The sequence below is a fragment of the Pan troglodytes genome, chromosome 10 (assembly GCF_028858775.2).
Source record: "Pan troglodytes isolate AG18354 chromosome 10, NHGRI_mPanTro3-v2.0_pri, whole genome shotgun sequence".
In the NCBI taxonomy this organism is placed as follows: Eukaryota; Metazoa; Chordata; class Mammalia; order Primates; family Hominidae; genus Pan; species Pan troglodytes.
Window position 1 is genome coordinate 89,829,684 of NC_072408.2, and position 21,529 is coordinate 89,851,212.

The window sequence follows — 21,529 nt, forward strand, 5'->3', positions numbered from 1 at the left end:
TATTAAGTTATATAAAGAAAATAGGGCCATACATGGTGGCTCACACTTGTAATCCCATCACTTTGGGAGGCCACGGCAGCTGGATCACTTGAGGCCAGGAGTTCGAGACTAGCCTGGCCAACATGGTGAAACCCCATGTCTACTAAAAAATACAAAAATTAGCTGGGTGTGGTGGTGCATGCTCTAGTGACAGCTTCTCTGGAGGCTGAGGCATGAGAATGGCTCGAACCCAGGAGACAGAGGTTGCAGTAAGCTGAGATTGCACTACTGCACTCCAGCCTGGGTGACAGAGTGAAGCTCTTGGAACTCTGTCTCAAAAAAAAAAGAAAAGAAAAGAAATCATAGTAGCCTATTTATATGTTGACTGGTTATTGTATTTATGGAATACTTGGATGGCTGTAGAAGAAAAGGTAAAGATTTGTGTTAGTTTATAGAACAAGATTAATGCACTATTTACATTAGGGGAAAAAAGTGTATATATACGTATATTTATACATAAATGTATTTTATATATATTTACATATAAATGTATTATATATTTATATTTATGTATAGTAGAAAAACATTATTTTCTCCTATTATACTCTCAACCTAAAACACTTCTGACACAAGTGTCCGTGCGGGAATTCCCCACAAACCAATCATCAAAGTTACCACAAACCAAGCCGTTGTCCAGCAGACACCAACAGGATGCCCTGCTATTAAATTCTGACACTAAACAGAGTTAGTGCAGACCTCACAGGTTAAGGACTCAGTCTCACAAAACTGCTGCCCCACTTTAGGTGCCAATCCAAGTTGTAGGTTTCCAGGTTACCCACAAACTTCTATACAACATGACTACAAATTGGAGGTTCCCATGACCCTCTTCCTGGATCCAGTTTGCTAGTGTAACTCACAGAACCCAGGAAAACAGATGACTTACTATTGCCAAATTATTACAAAGGATATTTTAAAGGATACAATTGAACAGCCAGATAAAGAGATACACTTGGGGAGGTTTGGAAACATCCTCAGCATAGGAACTTCTGCCCTGCTGGAATAGAGGTGTGCCACCCTACTGGGGTATACACATGTTCTTATTTACCAATGCAGAAGCTTTCCAAATCCTGTAATTCAGGGATATTTATGGAGGTTTCTTCATGTAGGCCTAATCAATTATTAACTCAGCCTCCATCCCTTCTCCTCTTCCTGGAGAATTGTGGGAAGGGGTGGAGCTGAAAATTCCAAGTTTCTAATCATGGCTTGATCTTCCTGGTGACCAGCCCCCATCCAGGAGCCTATCAAGATTTGCCTCATAAGAACAAAAGACACTCCTGTTCAGAAATTTCAAAGAATTAGAAGCTATGTATCAGGAAACTAGGGTAAAAGACCAAATATTAGAGCAGAAGATTCTCCTAGTACCCCTATGGCTCAAGAAATTACAAGGATTTTAGAAGTTCTCTACCAGGAACTGGGGATGAAGACCAAAATACACATATTTGTTATTATAAATTGAAATATTAAAATTTACATCTTTAAATATACAAAAATATATATACGTATTTACATAAACACTCAAAGTCATAATGCAATGCAGCAATGTAAGGTCTTGGTGCCTTCAGGTGTCATTTAGTAAAATATTTCAGAGTTGTGGTTATCAAGACACACTACAGAGTTGGGTAGTTGATGTAATAAATAATTTGTCACTAAAGATAAGGGACAAATATTTGAGTATAGTTTACTTTTTAAACATAAAACAATTTAAGCTGAAGCCATAATAGTCTAATTATCTCATATTTAATATTCCTGCTTGCTCTAAGGGGAGTTTTAGAAATGATTGAAGGAGTGTGTGTGTGTGTGTGTGTGTGTGTGAGAAAATACGTATGTATTTTTATATTTGTGTGTTTTGTGGTTAAATAAACCATTGATCAGTGATTGGGAGAGATGCTGCTTGCCTTGTACATCCACTCAGCTGCGTACCTGAGCTGAACAGTGGTAGTGGCATCCAGTTTAGCTAAGAAAACAAAATCAATTAGCTTAATACTGATCCCATGATATAGATTAGGCTAAACAAATTTTACTGAATATTTCTCTTACATTTATATGTTTTATTGCTGCCAATCCGAGTGGACCTGACCAGGCACTCTCCTAATTGGGATGGTGGTTTTTTTTTTGTTCATGAGTTTAATAAATACTGGTTGTTTTTAATACTCAGTACAGTCCGTTTTTCTTCATTTCTGAACCAGTACATGTGTTCAGACATGTCAACCAGTAAACAAAATGAGGAATAATGCTTGTTTGTGCCGAATGCTGACATAATATAAAAGACACCAGGAAAAATCTGCTGAGAAATGACTTTTTCTTCACTTTAACTGCCAACCCTCTAGAACAGTAACAGTTGAAATAGTAAATTTGATTAAACATCATATTACCTCTTCTTCCTCATGCTTCCCTCCTACAAACCAGCAACCTTTATCACTGGTTGGCTTATGAATTTGGTTGACTTTTAATTTTATTTACAGCAAGTCATCACTTAACGTAGTTGATAGATTATTGGATGCTGCAACTTTAATAAAGCAAAAGGATGTACAGCAGGTCCTTGAAATAACATTGTTTTGTTTGCTGTTGTGTTGTTATAATGCTGATGAGGAAAAAAAAATGATTTCATCATATGTCATTTCACTTGTAGTTGCTGTTTCCAAGAACCGATTGACCACATTAAGTGACGGCTTACTGTACTCTCCTGAGAACTGTCTTTTCCTCTTTATCATTTGGCACTTGGCTAAATAAATAGTGGTCAAAGCAGAAAGATGAGTTTTTGTGTGATGGCACAGTGCCTCCCCTTAGAAAGAATGTTCTTACCTTCAATGTGTTTATTTTGCATCTAGGAAAGCATGAGACTCATTGCATTTAAAAATTTGGTCCACTGAGCAGCAAGAGGGTACTGTCCTTTGAGTTTTGCTGCATGTTTTTAAAATTTCATAATATTGTTTTGCCAATGGACTATACAGAGAGATTTTACTACCCTGTTTACTGTGACATTGATAAAAGAGCCAGTTCCTTCTTTTCTGTTCTTAAAACTTAAGTGGAAGCTTCTTTTTTAAATCTTTTTATATGACATTTGTATAGACAGTGCTTTACTGATGATAGTTTTCATTTTACATCTTTTTTCTTAAAGTATCATGTTTTGCAAGTTCTTTGTATATTGCTTTCCAGTGATGATTTTGTCAGATGACCATGTGTTTTGGGGGCTGTATATAAAACAAAATACATTATTTGTCATTTATAACTGCATTTTTTGCATACTATCGAATATATATATGTGTGTGTGTATATACATATAAAGTAACAGTTAACATTTATTACAAACATATACGTAGGTAGTATAATAGTTAATTTACATGTATCACATCAGATAAATCAGAAATCCTAGGAGATAGGTTTTGTTATCCTTTTTAAAAATTAAGACTATTTTAAAGTAGTTTTAGGTTATTAAAAATTGAGCAGAAAGTACAGAGTGTTCCCATAAACCTCCTCACCTTCCCACAACCCCAGATACACAGTTTCCCCTATTATGATCAACTTACTCTGGTGTCTTAGATTTGTTACAGTTGATGAGTCTATAGTTTATATTACAGTTCGCTCTTTTGTGTTGTGCGTTCTATGAATTTGGGCAAGTGCTTAATGGCATGTATCCACCATTACAGTATCAGATGAAATAGTTGCATTGCTCTAAAAATCACATGCTCTGCCTGTCCTCTTTTTTTTTTTTATTAAAGAAATTATAGTTACGAGTTGAAATAATTTTCCAAGGGTCACATAGCTAAACAAGTGTGGGAGCTGTTCTGCTTCCCTAGAATCTGTACTCCTAATTCATACATTAGGCTGCCTGATTTGTTACAGTTACTAAATCATTTAGAGAAACCTAATTGGTAAGATACTTGCTAATTCTTCTTATTTTTAACTTTATCAAGTGTATGTATAGGAAACATTCTGTCTGTGCTTTCCTTTGAAGTTAAAATGTGGGAAACATTGCAGGGAATTTAAAATTTTTAATTACTGCTATTTGACAAGACTTCTGATTTAATGAGGAGTTACTGAATAGAGTAGCATTACTAAATTGATAGAAGAAATGAGGAAGTCAGTTGTCTGATCATTTGCTTATCACTAGCTATAGGTAGTAGAGACATTAGGTTATGTCTTAGCTACTAAAATAATGAGTTAATGAAGGATGTAGCAACAGTGAGTTTTTTGTTTTGTTTTGTTTTGTTTTTAATCACGGAATGAACAAAAGGAGAGGGAGTATGGAGAAAAGAGTCAAAGCTGCGTACCATGTAGCACAAGTTGTCCAACCCGCAGCCTGCAGACAGCATGTGGCCCAGGACAGCTTTGAATGCAACTCAACACAAATTCATAAGCTTTCTTAAAATATTATGACAGTTATGCATGAACCTTTTTTTAAAAAAAACTGATCAGCTGTCATTAGTGTTAGTGTATTTTATGTCTGGCCCAAGACAATTCTTCTTCCAATGTGGCCCAGGGAAGCCAAAAGATTAGACACCCCTAGTGTAGCAAATTAGGTTAATTATATACCTCTAACTTTAGAAAATTGGTCTTCATAACAATAGTTTTAAAAATATACTCAAAGTCAGAAAAAAACATTGCCTGAAGTTTATGTGGGTAGAGAGTATATAAATTAGGAGCAGGCAGGTAAGGTCATTTGTCTTTACCATGGTCTGTGGCTTTGGACACCACCCAGTGCCTTACTACCCTTCATAGTCACCATATATCTTCATCCCAGCCATGCCAAACAAGATAGAACTGCTCCAGGCAAGTGCTTATTAGGGTTGTTCTCCTATCTTTTGCCATCCCTCTGTGTTACAATGGAGGTAACTGTGGTTCAGAGGCAATAACTAGGTGAAGAATGTATACTTTTAGAATCTGTTTGGACTGTGGTATTCTTTAATGAAAAATCAATTTGTTGTATGTAAACGTTCACCCCTGTTTTTTGCTTATTTTCCTTGTGCGTATGATGGTAATATTTACTTAAAACTACAACAAAGAAGGTGACCTAGCTTTAGATTAAATCCTGGATTAGCAGAATTTTAGTCCTGAGTGATTGCAGCAAGGATAAATAGCTGCTTGAGATTCACCAAATTGTGACTTCTTTTTTTCATAAATGGCCTGTAATGGCCTGTAAATATTTGGCCTGTAAATGCCAAATGTTGAGGCCAAGGATAAGCTGTAAAGGGTGCAAAGGATGGCTGTCTCATTTCGCTTAGCCTTGGCCTTAATCAGTCTAGAATGAGGTTACTTAACAATTCTGTCACACTCTTCTTAGTACCCTTGGATTGTTTTAAGTATTTTTGGCATACATACATTATAAGAAGTATTATTATTTTCTAAAGGAGGAATGACTGTATAATTCAATATAATTTGATGAAATATAATGTTAGGTATTTTGAGATGCCTGTCATCTCAAAATTTAAAATGGCCACAGTTCTTTACAGGGAAAAAGAAGGAATGAAGAGGAAACAAATGAAAGGGAGAAAATAAAATAGAAAATGACAATAATGTTTCTTTAAAACTGTCTTGTCTTTCTGGTTTCTGTGAAACCTTTTTTGTTTTTCAACCTTGTCTCTTGCTTTCCTGGCCTGATCTTTTTGGTGGGCCATTCTCATCTTCTGTTATATATTCTTCATGCCTTCCAGGGTTCAGACCTCAGTGTTCTCTCTCAACACTTTTTCCTTGATCATCCTCACATAGATAAAAACAAAAATTTTTTTTTCCTTTCCTATGATGATTACCAAGTAGACATTTGACTACTTCAGTTAGGCCCAGGCAGTGAAGAATCCCTCATGATCTGTTGCTGAATCATCCATTTTCTCTGTTTTTCAAGGGTCGTAAGAGTGAGGCTGAAAAGCTCTTCTTGAAGGCTATTGAGCTGGATCCCACCAAAGGAAACTGTTACATGCATTATGGTGAGTGGTTGATAGTTTTTTTTCCATGTCCCCCACATTTACTATTAATGTTGATATGAGATCTAGGCTTTGCTGGCAAAGAGCATTTTAAGAGGAGATGGACTTTGTTATTGCAAATTTAGCCTCATGCTATATTCCTACCTTCTCATTCAAAACAGTCCTATTATAGGGGCTGTGCATTATATTTTCCTTTAGTAATTTTAATAGGATTTTAACAGAGATGGCATTACACAGTTGTTTTTTTCAAGTTCAGTGTGGAGTTTAAATGAGATCTCATCAGGAAAGCATCTAGCTCCTTGCCTTATGCATACTTTATAATAAAACATTTGCTTCTTTTCATTCTAAATGATAACGTATTGCTCATTGAGCATGTCATTTTGAAGTTTTAGAAGTTTACATTTTGGCCTCAAAAGTCTTGCTTTCTGGAAGATATGGATGTACACTAGCCTGTAAATGCCAAATACTGAGGCCAAGGATAATCTGTAAAGGGTGCAAAGGATGGCTGTCTCATTTCGTTTAGCCTCGGCCTTAATCAGTCTAGAATGAGGTTACATAACAACTCTGTCACACTCTGCTCTGTCATTAGTAGTGAGTCATGTGTTTAGTGAGGCAAAGTATATAGCTGGTTTGATATTGTGTAAGATGTGCTTATTTCTACCAGATTTGCAGTTGGAATTTCTTTTAGGGAGCCAAAAAGCATTTACTTTGGCTGATCCCTTGGGGGGGAAAAAGTGGTTTTTTGATCACTGTTGGCTTTGATGTATTAATGACTATCAAGTAGTAAACTTAAAAGTGGACAGAAATTAAATATAAGGAAATAAAACCAATATACTAGTAGAATATTTAATTCCTTCTCCCAGTTTCCAGCTAGTAAAAATAAATCAGTGACAGGCTGCAAGTGTAGAAGAATGGAAATAATAAAATAATGGAGATACTCAAATAACCACAAATCCATTTTTTACTTTATGTTATTGTGTGTCTATGTTTACAAACCTAGGGTTGCAGTGCATTATCTTCCCAGCATTAATGCAGGATGGTACAACTCCTGATTTTGTTTCACAATGCAGCTGTAATGCCATGTTAAAATAGTAGTCAACTAATTTAAGTTTGCTGCAGAATTTATTTTTATTTTTATAGGTTTTCCTATATGAAGTACTTCAGGATTTTCTCATGCCTAGTATTTTTGGGTACCTCAACTGTCCATGAATGTCATTCCATGGTGATTTTCCCTGAGTGCTAAAAGGCTGCCTGTCATTGCATGTTATAAAATAGGAGGGTTTTTTTTTCCACTATCTGCTGTCTGCATTTCATTTGCCTCATACTAATTCTACTTACTGCATCTTCTAAACTTGTTTCCTATAATATTATAGAGAATATTTTATATATATATATATATAGGTTTTTCATAATCCATTTCTTTAAACAGTATCATTGCTCCTTTTGAACTGCAATTTCACTATTTTATTAATTTTAAAAGTTGGCCCCCTTATTAATCTGGTTATATCCATCTTCTACTTATAAAAAAAAGTATTGTGAGTTTTACATTACATCATACTCCTAAAATATTTTTTTCCAGTGGTGATAGTAGCGGGTATTTCTCCCATGAAAAATTTTTGGATTTAAACAGAAAGTTCTACAAAAATTTTTTTTTTTAATTTTTTGAGATGGAATTTCACTCTTGCTGCCCAGGCTGGTGTGCAATGGCACGATCTCGGCTCACTGTAACCTCCACCTCCTAGGTTCAAGCGATTTTCCTGCCTCAGCCTCCCAAGTAGCTGGGATTACAGGTGCCCACCACCATGCCTAGCTAATTTTTTATTTTTTATTTTTTTTTATTTTTAGTAGAGATAGGGTTTCACCATGTTGGCCAGGCTGGTCTCAAACTCCTGACCTCAGGTGATCCAACTGCTTTGGCCTCCCAAATTGCTGGGGTTAGAGGCGTGAGCCACTGTGCCCAGCCTACAAACTTTTTATTTTGTATGGTATTTGGAAAGCAGTGATAACAAATGTCTTTAAATGCATGTGTAAAAACCGATTCTTCTTAGAACCCTTGGATTGTTTTAAGTATTTTGGCATACATACATTATAAGAAGTATTTTATTTTCTAAAGGAGGAATGACTGTATAATTAAATATAATTTTATGAAACATAATGTTAGGTATTTTATGAAATTTTATAGGTTTCAATATTTTCTCCTACTTTGGAGTTGGTAATAGAAAGAACTCAAAATGAGGTTCCAAAAAGGAGTAGTAGTTAGGGCAAAATAATCTACAAACAGATGAGAAGGCCATAATTGAGTGCATGAGATTCTTTGCTCACTGTGCTCAGATTATAAAACATGAAAATTTAAGAGAATCTTAATGATTTTCTTTTAGAGGGATCTATTTCAAAGGATTGAATTTTAGAACTGGAACTGTAAAGTTCTGTTAAAATTATGTAATATAACCTGTCTGTTGAACAAATAAGATTGAAGCCTAGAGAAATGAAGTTGACTTGCTCAAGTTAATTACAGGTAAGTTCTGGATTCCTTGATTACTGTCATGCTTTTTCTTCCATAAAATATATTCTGAGTTCGGGCACGGGAGCTCACGCCTGCAATCCCAGCACTTTGGGAGGCCGAGGCGGGCAGATCACTAGGTCAGGAGTTTGAGACCAGCCTGACCAACATGGAGAAACCCCGTCTCTACTAAAAATACAAAAATTAGTTAGGCGTGGTGGTGCATGCCTGTAATCCCAGCTACTCAGGAGGCTGAGGCAGGAGAATCACTTGAACCCGGGAGGCAGAAGTTGCAGTGAGCCAAGATCGCACCACTGCACTCCAGCCTGGGTGAGAGAGCAAGACTCTTGTCTCAAAAAAAATAAATAAATAAACAAAAAAACCATATAAATATATATATATACACACACATATATATGTGTGTGTGTGTGTATATATATATGTATGTGTGTATATATATATGTATGTGTATATATGTGTGTGTGTGTGTATATATATATATGTATATATATCCTGGTTTGGGGTTTTTGTGGTTTTATTTTTGGGGGTTTGCTTTTTTTCCCCCAAAATATTGGCAAATAGAGACATAGGTAGATATTTTCAATCAGTAGGCCCTGCTGTGCACAGTTTTAGAACTCAAATTCATGTCATGACTTAGCTTAAAGTTCATAGAGAATATTTTTTGATAATTTTAATATTTATACAGTGTATCTACTAGGTGCAACCACACTGTTCTGTGTTCAGAAAGTAATACTGTATAGGAAATAAACAGGATGTCATCTTTAGAAGGTGATGAGGTAGGAAGTTGGATACTCCTTGAAACAAGGTAGTCAGATAAAGCATCTTTGAGAATATGATATTTGAAATCTCTACGTTAATCCAACTATTAAAGAGCTACGTTCATACAGAAGAAAGAGAAAGTTCAAAGGTCCAAGACAATATTAAGCTTGTGTTCACAGCAGAGAAAAAAAAAAACCTAATGTGACTGGATCACATTGAACTAGGTAGGAAAATGGGAGGAAGGGAGGCCACAGAGGAACCAGAAGTAGAGCCCATAGGGGCTTGGAGACTGAGATAAGGAGTTTTGCATTTTATTCTGAGTGTACTGGAAGGGACCATGTGGAGAAGACAGGACTAGAGAAAGGTCAGAATAGAACAAGGGAAACTCTGTAGATAGTTGTTGCAATGTTTTCATCAAGAGATGATGGTGGTTTGGACTTGGAAGTAGTTGTGGGAATGTAAATATTTATACTGAAATTGTGTGTTTACTTCCTTTAGAAGATTCTAACATAAGAGTAGGGATGGTGTGTTTTCCATTTTTGTATCATCAATATATCTACTATATTGCTGTTTACACAGTAATGTGCAATGTATATTGAGCTCAGTTAGGAATATCCTCCATTCTAGAATTGGATCTGGATTACAAAATTGCCTGAAAGGATGTTCTATTTGAATTTTTATTTCTTGTTTAAGAAAATACGTACTATGATTCTCGTATCAGTTCCTTGCCAACTTGCTGGTTATAGATATTCTTAGATTGTTATGCCAACAGATTGAATGAATAATAACACTTCCTCAGCTTAAAAATAAATGTTTAAATGAAATATATGTGTTTTGAGTCTTTTTAAAATGCTTTTGCAAATGCCAATGAAAGTGCCAGAGTGAGTGAGTTTTGTATGGGAAATCCACTCTCTTGTGTGATTTTGTGCTTCTGATTTGCTTGTTAGTGAACTTCCAAGTGACTTGGAAAATACCATCCAGTTGGGATTAGACAGAAGGAATTATATTAATTTATATTTGCAGCAATGGTGATTAGAAGGCAATATTTTAAAATGCTATCAGTTACTTGTATTTTTGTATCCACTAGTTTTGTTCAGGGGAAGAGATTGCATTGCATATTGCCTTTTTTTTATTTTTTTCAGATTGGCTTGCAAGAAAGAAAGCAAGCTAGGCAGGTTTATACAGTTAGTTCAGTCAGTTGGTTAAAGGTTGTGCTGTGTGGTACCTATAGTCTCTGGGATTCAGATTTCTCATCTGTAAAGTGAAAGATTGACATGGACTCCAAAAATGTTTTCTAGTACTCCGATTTCTTGTTGTTTGTAACATATACCCAATTTCTCACAGCTCTTTTATCAAAATTTTAAGGAATGCATAGAAAATAGGTTTCAAGCTATGGTATAAGTAATAATACAACATTGTGTATTTGTATGTTGTCAAGTATTCCATGTCCATGTGAAGCAAATAATATAAAGTCTTTATTGAATTCAGTTTATAAATCTCAAAGGTGAGGATTTGGTGCCTTGGTGTCTCATGTGGGCCTGTAATTCAAGGCATTCTCTGTGAATTCCCCTGTACTCTCCAAAAGAATGAAGGTCAAGACGAGAAGTCTCTTTAAAAATTACTAGAAAAACCATTGTTTCAGATAGAATACATTATAAACCTTTAGTGTAGGTGCATAGTAGTAAATTTGGTGTCAATTGAAACAATTTAAATCAATGAACATTTGTTATGAGGTACCTACTGTATATAAATTTTGGCACATGGGGAATTCATGAAATATTGAAGACTGATGTGTGAAAAGTTAAAAGGGAGGAGATTGTAATGCTACTGAAGAAAAGTACTCTTGTATACAACTTGAACAGTTTCTTCTTTTCCTGTCTTCCTATTAACAGTGAGTTTCTAAAAAGCTATGGCCCCATTATATTTGTTATTAATAATGGTGACATAATTCATTTCCAAGGGTTCAGCTGTGTAGTGATGAGTCCTAAGCCTCTTACTTTTAGCCTCCTGCTCAGTATTTATCCAGCACTATGCTAGATATAGGGACACAGTAGAGAATAAGACCAGCTCTAGCAAATCTTACAAACTGGGAAGGAGACACAAATTGTAAAAATAATAGTTTAATTAGTTTAAAAAATCCATCTTTCTTGCTTGTGAGCTCATAGAAAAGTATAGATTTTTTAAAATTATAATTATCTGTATTATTATTATTTGGCTCTATTATCAGTTTTAGAATGCTACTATTATACATTTATTAAGCACTTTGCCATCTATCTTATGTTTTCTTGTCCCCGAGTCTGTTTTTTTTTTTGCTTCATCATCCAACCCCTGTGAGGTAGGAATAGATCCTAATTACATTTGACCGAGAAAATGGAAGTTCAGAATTTTTAAGTGACTTCCTATTTCAGAAATGTTCAATGTGTTTAGTGGAGGAAGAACTTGAAAAGCCCAGCTCTTTCAACTTTTAAATCTGGAACTTTCTACTGTTATTATTATACTCTGTTTTTCTCTAGGATGGTGTCCTAGTCCATTTTGTGTTGCTATAACAGAATACCTGAGACTGGGTAATTTATAAAGAAAAGAGGTTTATTTATGTCTGCAGGCTGGAAAATTCAAGGGCATTGCCTTTGCTTCTGGTGAAGGCTTTTCTCTACCTCATAACTTGGTGGAAGAAGGTCAAAGGGGAACAAGAGACATAAGAAGAGAGAGAACCCAAGGGGCATTCAGGCTTTATAAGAACTCACTCTCATGGGAACTAATCCATAGTCATAAGAACTAATCCAGTCTCACCAGAGAACTCACTACCACTATAAGGGCACCAAGCCATTCAGGAGGGGTCCACCCTCATGACCCAGACACCTTCCTATAGGCCCCACCTACCATCATCACCATATTGAGGATCAAATTTCAACACGAGCTTGGTAGGAACAGGCAAACCATATCCAAACCGTAGCAGATAGTTCATATATTATTTGTTTCACTTTTAAAAGTAGGCTCTGGAGGACAGTGTTAAAATAATAGGTTTGGTCTTTCAACACTGAGCACTGAAAGTAGAGGCTTGAAATATGTAATGAGTTGAATTGGTGAGTGGCCTGTATTATTTTTTATTATTCATAACTAAAGCTACTTAGAAGATGGTAATGGACTGAGGCTATGTTTTATCCTTTCATTTTTAGTCACTTTAAAAACAGCAAGAGGAATTTTTTAATTACATAATGAACCAAATAACAATATTGCCTTAATTAAAAATGAAAATAGATTTTGAGTCTTTGCAAAATTACATTGAGATTACAATTACGTTTAATACTTAAGACCAAACCATCTTTTTTAAAAAAATCAATGTTTAGTGTCCCTTTAATGCTCTAAGAAGAGCATCAGCAATACACAGATATGTAATTAGATTAAGGTTTTCCTAAAGGTTGTTCCAAACTATTTCATTTCTCACTTGTGATTTTTTTATTTCTAAATCCCCATTATTAAAATGTATCTAATAAATTAATACAATTTAATCTTCATACCTTCGTGTATTTTACATAAGATACTTTCCAAAGGCTTTTACAATTGAAACTTTCCCATAACTAAAATGGGAACAGGAAATGGTTTTAGCTTAAAAGCAAAGAATTAAGGAAAAATTAAAGCACTAATATGTTTCTGAAAAGTAACATTATAAAAAGACAAACAATAAACCGTTAAAGAATAATTTCTTTAAAGGCAAAAAATAAAAGATCAATCTACTTGAGAGATGAGACACTATACAACTACAAGGAAAATAGAATATAAAGAACAAGGGATAGGAACAAATGATACAACCGGTTTTAAAAGTTAGGTAACCATCATTCTCAGCAAACTATCACAAGGACAAAAAAACAAACACCACATGTTCTCACTCATAGGTGGGAATTGAACAATGAGAACACATGGACACAGGAAGGGGAACATCACACACCGGACTTGCTGTGGGGTGGGGGGAGGGGGGAGGGATAGCATTAGGAGATATACCTAATGTTAAATGACGAGTTAATGGATGCAGCACACCAGCATGGCACATGTATACATATGTAACTAACCTGCACGTTGTGCACATGTACCCTAAAACTTAAAGTATAATAAAAATATATATATATACTCAAAAAAAAAGTTAGGTAAACATACAATCTCATTGGAAATCAAGGGAATTAAAATATAAATTATAACGAATTCCCTCAAGCTGCTCTAACACATATTCTCAATAATTCTCTCTTGATAATATATCTTAAGGAAATAAAGTTTTTTTAATGTTTAAGATTATCAGCAAAGATAGTAATTGAGCCTTGACTTCGCTATTTGTTACAGGTAAAATGGGAAAGCATATATCTGAAATATCTGATCTAAATATCTGAAAAAGGGAGATAGCTCAATCAAGTGGGATTATTTCCATTTGATGAAATCTTATAAATCCTAAATTAAGGTTATGAAAGATACATAATAATGAGACAACTGCCTATGTTATTATGTTAGGTGAAAAAAATAAAAATTATACATGGAGTATGAATAAATTCTACAAAATAACTATGTCATTAGAAAGCAAAACAAACTTTTTAAAATATCAGAATGTTTAGAATGGATGTATTAGCTTTTTAGACATGCACCCTTTTGTTTTCCTTTGTTCGGAAGGCTTAATGTTTTCTATTTTAAATTTTCTATAATGAGCACGTTACTTTTATGAAGGACAAATACTTTAATAAAATATGAAAGAACAAGCACCTTGGTTTTTTTTTTTTTTTTTTTGAGATGGAGTCCCACTCTTGTTGCATAGGCTGGAGTGCAGTGGCGCCATCTCAGCTCTCTGCAACCTCTGCCCCCCGGGTTCAAGCGATTCTCCAGCCTCAGCTTCCCAAATAGCCGTTATTATAGGCACCCGCCACCATGCCCAGCTAATTTTTGTATTTTTAGTGGTTTTGCCATGTTTGGCCAGGCTGTTCTCAAACTCCTGACCTCAGGTGATCCACCTGCCTTGGCCTCCCAAAGTGCTAGGATTACAGGCGTAAGCCACCACACCTGGCCAAGAACAAGCATCTTAATCTGTTGTTCAAGTAGATAGCAGGATAATTATGGTAACCAACCAATTATCCAAAATTATTGAATAGAACTCAACATGTAAACTTTTAAGACATAAAACTTAAGTAAGAAAGGAATAAAGTAGGGAAAGACCACTTGCATGGAGTCTATTAAATATAATATTTCCATTATGAAATGTTCAAATATGATATTTGATGAATATATTATATATTTGATGAATTCATAATATAATAGTACATTTACTGAGTACTTTTGTGGCCTGAGAAATTCACATATAGCATCTCATTTAATTCCCACAGCGAGATGGGGAGGGTACATGATTATGTTTATTTTACAGATGAGGAGAGTGACATCATCAAGCAGTGACTTTGGAGTTTATTACCCAAGGTTTCAATGCCAGTTAATAGTAGATAAATTCTTTACAGGGCCATTTGTGCTATACTGCAATGTTATCATCTCTTATGTCAATGTATAGAATTATAAGACCATGCTAAGATGGTATGATGACATTCTATGGTGATGTCATTTCTCACCCACAAAGTTTTATTATAGCTCTTCCAAAAAACAAGAAAGAAATGAAACTGTGTTGTAAAGTATACTATAGGATTGCAAAATGCTTCACAATATTAGGATGATTAAATCAATTCAAGTAATATGGTGTGTCCTTACTCCAGAGTTATGAAAATTTGCAGAAAATAAAGAGCTTGGCATCATGCTGGGCACATATGTGCTCATTAATGCTAGTGCTGTTATGACTGAAGCTCAGTGTTTAACAATTACATTCCTGACCAAGCACTGGGCACTTTTCTGCATATTTTTGTCAGTTCCTGAGTCCTGTGCAGAAATAACATTACCCCTATTTTACGGATATAAGATTTAAGGTTCCAATAGTTTAAGTGGCACATTGAAGTCCCTATGACTAGTAAGTTGGCAGAGCAAGAATTTGAGCCTCTTCTGACACCCCAGCTCACAATATCCTTGTTCTTTCAAAGATATGCTCTTACTAAATGTGAGCCTTGTGGGTCCCCAGTGGTGACACAGACCCAGAGCCAGATTGCTGATATTATGGAGGACTGCTGGTGAAGAAATCCAGGGAGCTCTGATCATTGTGTTCTTGAAGGCCCCAGGGAGGAAGGGCAGCTTGAGAACCGGAAAGGAGCTCATGGAGAAGTTAGTAAAAAGAAAAGGGGGGAGGCAAGGCACCAGACCTCACCCTACGTGGTGTTATTTACACTATCTCACTTGTTCCTTCTAATAACTCAGTGAGATTATACAGATGTGAAAAGTGAAGAAACTGTAACTCAAAACCAAAGAATCAAGACAATAACCAGAGTGGCCTTGCTGCAGGGGTTCCAGCCCTGACCACAGTGCTTCACCTAGGAAGGCTGGTCAGTCAACTTTTTTTCTGTCCTTTTCTTTTTTTTTTTTTTTTCTTTTGAGACGGAGTCTCGCTCGGTCGCCCAGGCTGAAGCGCAGTGGCACTATCTCTGCTCACGCAAGCTCTGCCTCCCGGGTTCATGCCATTCTCCTGCCTCAGTTTCCTGAGTAGCTGGGACTACAGGTGCCCGCCACCACGCCCGGCTAATTTTTTTGTAATTTAGTAGAGACAGGGGATCACCGTGTTAGCCAGGATGGACTCGATCTCTTGACCTTGTGATCTGCCTGCCTCAGCCTCCCAAAGTGCTGGGATTACAGGCATGAGCCACCGCACCAGGTCAATCAACATTTTTCAATACAAAAATGAATAAAGAAGGGAAGACTGGCCTTTGGTTAGTTTTCAACTTCCCTTTTCTCATCTGTGCCCCCTTTTTTGTGTATGGAAATAGAATCCACTTTAAAAAAAAAGTATTTATAACTAGGTCATGCTTTGCTAAGGCGACGTATAGTTATGTAAAATTAGCATACATTCTTTTCAATCTGTCTTTGTATAGGACTCTAGAAGCCACAAAAGCAAGATTATAAGAACTGAATTAAGATGTAGATGTAGGGAGTAGACAGTGCCATAGATTTTAAACAGTGACATGGATTTGGAACAAGGCACACCCAGCCCTACTGCAGATTATCTCCTTGAGCATGAGGTGACTTGTGCTGCACTCTCTGCTCCTCAGTGTCATAATCTAGATAGGATTACTATGGCCTAAAGTTGTAAGGATTTATTTACAATTTTATAAAGTAACTAGCACATAATAAATGCTCAGTGAATTGTGACAATGGGCATTTATTATTTTAAAATTATAATAAAAACAATATCCTGGCGAATGATTAAAAATATGAAAAAAATTTTGAATAAGGTATATAAATAAAGGGACAAATTAAGGGAAGAAGAGACACAGTAAAAACCTAGGATTAAGAAAAAGAGGACTGTAAACCTCTTTACATGTAAACAAAAAGATCAGAGAAAGGGGATAACTGCAGGAGGATGGAAGATTATAGGTAACCTTACAAATAAGAGAGTAGACATTGTGCTCAACAGTCTAAACAGTTCTTTAAGGGAAAAATAATGGATTGTTTCCATTATTCCATTATTTCCGTAAGTACATGCTCACTTAACTGGGTAAATCACAGGGGCTTTTCTCTGTAGCTACAAATCTCAACATGGCTCATCTTGGAGAACTCTGTAGTGTCTATGAAGTTTGTGTTGTGTGAAGATAAATTGAATACACACACACAAACACACTGGTGGGGCAGGGAGAGAAACAGTTTCTCCAGTCTTACCTATTTTGATTTGGCAAGCAAATCCACTTTGAGGTTCTTGTTTGCAATTTATTCTTCTGCCTTAATTAAAACAATTGCTCTCAAAGCTTGTGTGCCCTGCTATTAACTATTCTGTGCTTTGCTTGACACATCTTGAAATGAATATCTCAGAAAGGCCCATTGAGATGGTGTGGGAGCACACTGAGAAGACCTGGAGCTCTCCTAGGAAAAGGATGTTTGGGCTCTTTGAGCTGCCTGTCTCCATTCTCATTACTGCTCTAACTCAGTCTCAGAGGAACGTGCTCCTTTCTTTAGTTACTCAGAAAATGTGTTTGAGTCGTCTTGTCTACCTCATCTCTTTCCTTACAACTCCCTAGTGTAAGAATGCACCCCATTCTATAAATGAGGCTGCTCACCTCTGGATCTCTAATGAGGTTGTATTCCTCGTCTAGTTGCATCCTTCTCTTCCTCTTTAAGTGATAAAACCCTGAAGATAGTTTGAAGCCCATCATGAACTTATTTTCTCTTTTGAAGCATTCTTGATCCCTGTTGAATCTGTGTGTTACTTAAACCTATGATGAAATTGTGTTACCTTCCATTCCTTGTCCCTCCCCCGATTCCTTCTCTCTCCCTTATAGCTTCTCGCCTCCTCCCCAGTCTCCCCGCTTCTTCTTAGCCGGCAGAAATTCCCACACCCTGTCAGACAGTCATCATAACTCCCTCAGTGGTTTTCTGGCATTTCATAACCCTTTTGCAAAGAGTCAGGGGAGAAATAAATTCAGTAAAGTACTTCAAACCTTCCTGACCTCCTTTCCAGTTGAGCACAGGGCCCTGGCCTTCTGTTTCTCTAATCTTCTTCACACTAGACACCTTCCTTGCCACCTGTCCAAATCAGGACAAATTCTTGGTCTTGTGTTCACTTAGGAACAAATCCAGGGCCTCCCAGTCTCACAATAAGCAGTCCAGATTGATCTCTTGGGTATCTTTTCCTTGTTCACCAGCCACCTGTTTTCTTGGCTGGTAACTGTGGCACATTTATCACATTAGGCCTGTCTCACGAAAACCAGCATTTACTAACTTAGGCTGCCAAGGACATAAAAACACAAAGCAACAAAACGAATAAAGGGAAGGCTAGAGAGATTAGTCTGAAAGAGCGAAAGCATATTTGAAATGCCATGGTGACTCAGAAAAAGACACTCAGCAAGGCTCCTTTCAGAGAGGCAGAAAGAGAAGAACCCCCTCTGTATTTTTAATTATCTCAGAGAATTAGCGTTAACAAGCTACCACTCTTTAGTAGTATCCCCTACCTACAGCTAGTCTAAAACCTGACTGCTGTGTTATCATCAACCCTCTCTTACCAGGAGTGTGTTACTACCCTCTTCTAGTAGAAACACCCCATAAATGACTTGCTTCAATTCCCTTTTATGCACTCATCTTGTTAACCACTAGATGTGACTAAAACCAGTTAGCCCAATTACTTCCATCTTGGCTTTTCCCCATTTCTAATCATCAGAATCTTTGAAAAAGTCCCCAGGTACAGATAGTTGCTTCCGGGATGCTGGCAATGTTCTGTTTCATGATCCAGCTGCTGGTGGAACAAAACCAAACCAAAATTACCTCCATTCAGAAATAGAAATGATGCATTCAGCCTGTGATACCTCACACCTCCTTTTCAAGTTTAGATGAGTTTTGGTGTGAAACTATCTCTGTAATCTCCTCTCTCCTCTAATAAAATGGAACTTCTTCAAGGATAAATATTGTGTTTATCTTTGTATGCCCACTGCAAGTACTACCATATTTTGTGTATAGTAGACACAATATTAATTTGGGGGGTATATTAACCTATGAAAGAAACTATCTTCTGTTTTCAGATTATTTCCTCTTCTGTTCGCAGTCTGTTGAATTTATTTCACAATACAATAGCATATAATAGGTATTAGACAAATTGCATAGTTTGAATTGTTCCAAAATTAAAATATATTTGAAGGTATGATTGATATCTGGATTTTTTGTGTTTTCCAAGGGAAATTCAGAGTCCTAATATCAGAGCCACCATGTTGCTCAAATCCAGAAACCGCCATTCATAGAAACTTCACTGTGAATGGTACCTTTGGGAAGCATGTGTGGCCGTTTACTGCAGCTCTGCCTAAGATCACTACAAGATATGGAAATATGAATAGGAAAATTTCTGGTGATAAATGCTGGATAGGTTCTAGCTTGCTCTTGAAGATGAGAGCCACATAGAGATATTATTAATATTAGTTGGTTCAGTCCTTTCATTGAACATGCATTTATTAAATCTCCAAAGTGTGCCAATAAGTAAGAGAGAAGACCACTGGGATATCTGGGGAAAGAACATTGCAGGTAGAGGTAATAGTGAGTGAAAAGACTCTGAACCAGGAGCCATTGTTCCTCTGATGTATTACAGAAACAGTAAGAGAGGGTGGGGAAGAACCTGTGCTGATCATAGCAAGCTGTGTAGGCCAGTGTAAGGGTTCTTGAATCAGCTGTAGAATAACAATCCGATTTCCATTTTACCAAGATCACTCAGACTGCCGTTTTGAGAACACCCTCTGGATAGAAGTATGGGCACTATTTAGGAGGTTATTGCTGTCATCCAGGGTGATGTGGTGGCTTGAGACAGAATGGTATCAATAGAGTTCAGATGATTCTGGACACATTTCTATGATCAAATGTCATCTTCCAAGGACAACCACTTTAATGCAAATGCTGTTTTCTAGTTGTTTTATAAAAAATATTTTTATTTGATTTTGAACAGTTTTAAAGCTACATATGAATGATTTTTTTCTAAAGAGAATTGTATCATAACACCTATTGCAAATTGTTTTAGCTCTTTAGTTGCATTGATCCTGAGTGAATTTTTATAATATTTTAGTAAAAAATGCCAGTCACAATTAATCTAGGGAGTTTATATGTAGAATTTTTACAAAGCAGGATTTGAGCCTATGGCTTAAGGCCAGCTTACATTTTTATGGATTTCTGCATTGCAGACAGCTTTTTAAATCCAGGAATTAATGAAAGATTGGTCTTCGCAAGTTTGTCATATTGAAATGTTGGTAAAAATCTACTGAGTACTTTAAATGGTTCAGTGAGAGAATTGTCCAGAGAAGAAATGGTATTACTCTGATGTTGAAACAGTTCAATACAAAACAATTGCTCTTTCCCTTTTCCCACTTTAGCCCATGAGGAGATTTTATGCTCTTTGTCTCTGGATCTCTAGAGAATGCTTCCTTATTTTATATCATCTGGTTTTCCCTACTCAAATTACTTTAAAAAATAATTTCTCATCTCATTTTTTTCATTTTTTTCTCCCTGTAATTTGTGATTATTAAGATGATAATAAGCTTGGGTAAGACAAATTACAACCAAAGAAATGAAGTGTAGTAGCAACAGTACACACATGAGAACAAAATTAATTTTACTTACGCTGTTTGTGCTTTTTTAATTTGTAATTCGACTCAGTTATCAAATCATAGAATGTGTTTGCTGTATATGAAAAAGAAGTGGTTTCTCAGAAATCTATTGTTCCCTGTGAAGGATAAAACTTTTACCTTTCCTTATTTTAATGACTTTTAGAAAGTAAACTGATATTCAATGAATGTCTTATTTATATACATCTATCTATCTATACACATATGTGTAAACTAGTCATTATGCCCCATAATTAGGGAAGACAATGCTGTTATAGATAGCTGGTCGCTTATAGGGCAGGAAAGGGCTCCTGCACACACACACACACACACACACACACACACACACACACACACCCTCAGGAGTGTCTGGCAACCATCAGGTGATGATCAGGCAGTTTTTAACTGTTTCTCTAAAGTAATAATTGTTCACAGGTGGCACAAGGGAAAGCTGGTTCCTAATAGACAGAAAACACCTGAAAGTGATGCTCAGCACCTTCCTGATAAGATCTCAGGAGTTGTGCGAGTGGGGAGAAGTAACATATCACCCCAGAAGTATGCCAGCCTATAAAACCCCAAGTCAAAAGGTCAGGCCTCACACTTGCCTTTCAAGTCACCCACTTAGCCCTCTCCCAAGTGTACTTTCCTGCCTTTTATTACTGTTCTAAAGCTTTTTACTAAACTGTCACTTCTGCTCTAAAACATGCCTCGGTATCTCCTTCTGCCTTATCCCCCTCTGTCGAATTCATTCTTCTCAGGAGGCAAGAGCTGAGGTTGCTGTAGACCCATACGGATTCGCCACAATGCCAGATGCAAATGATTACCAGAAGAGCTCAGCCTGCTAGCTAATCCCAGATGTCATCAGAGTCCAAAGTATGGTGAAAAACTTTTATTTTGTTTTTCCCATAAGACACTGATTCTCAAAGTATGGACACTAAACTGGCAGCATCAGCATCACCAGGGAACTTGTTAAAAATGCAAATCTCAGGCGCTATCCAAACCCACTGAATCTGAAATTCTGCGGATGGTGCCTTGCTCTCTATTTTAGTTCAAGTCCTCCAGGTCATTCTGTTGTGCTCTAAAGCTAGAGACTAATGAAAAAGGTAACT

At 36.4% G+C, this 21,529-nt stretch overlaps 1 protein-coding gene across 2 annotated transcripts in view; it reads left to right on the top strand.

Moving 5' to 3' along the window:
* TMTC2 (transmembrane O-mannosyltransferase targeting cadherins 2) overlaps positions 1-21,529 on the top strand; it is a 446,864-nt gene that overhangs the window by 334,051 nt on the left and 91,284 nt on the right. For both annotated transcript variants that reach the window (XM_016923925.4, XM_016923926.4), the window contains one exon: positions 5,879-5,960. In XM_016923925.4, coding sequence (XP_016779414.2) covers positions 5,879-5,960 — 82 coding nt within the window. The remainder of the gene's footprint in view (positions 1-5,878; positions 5,961-21,529) is intronic.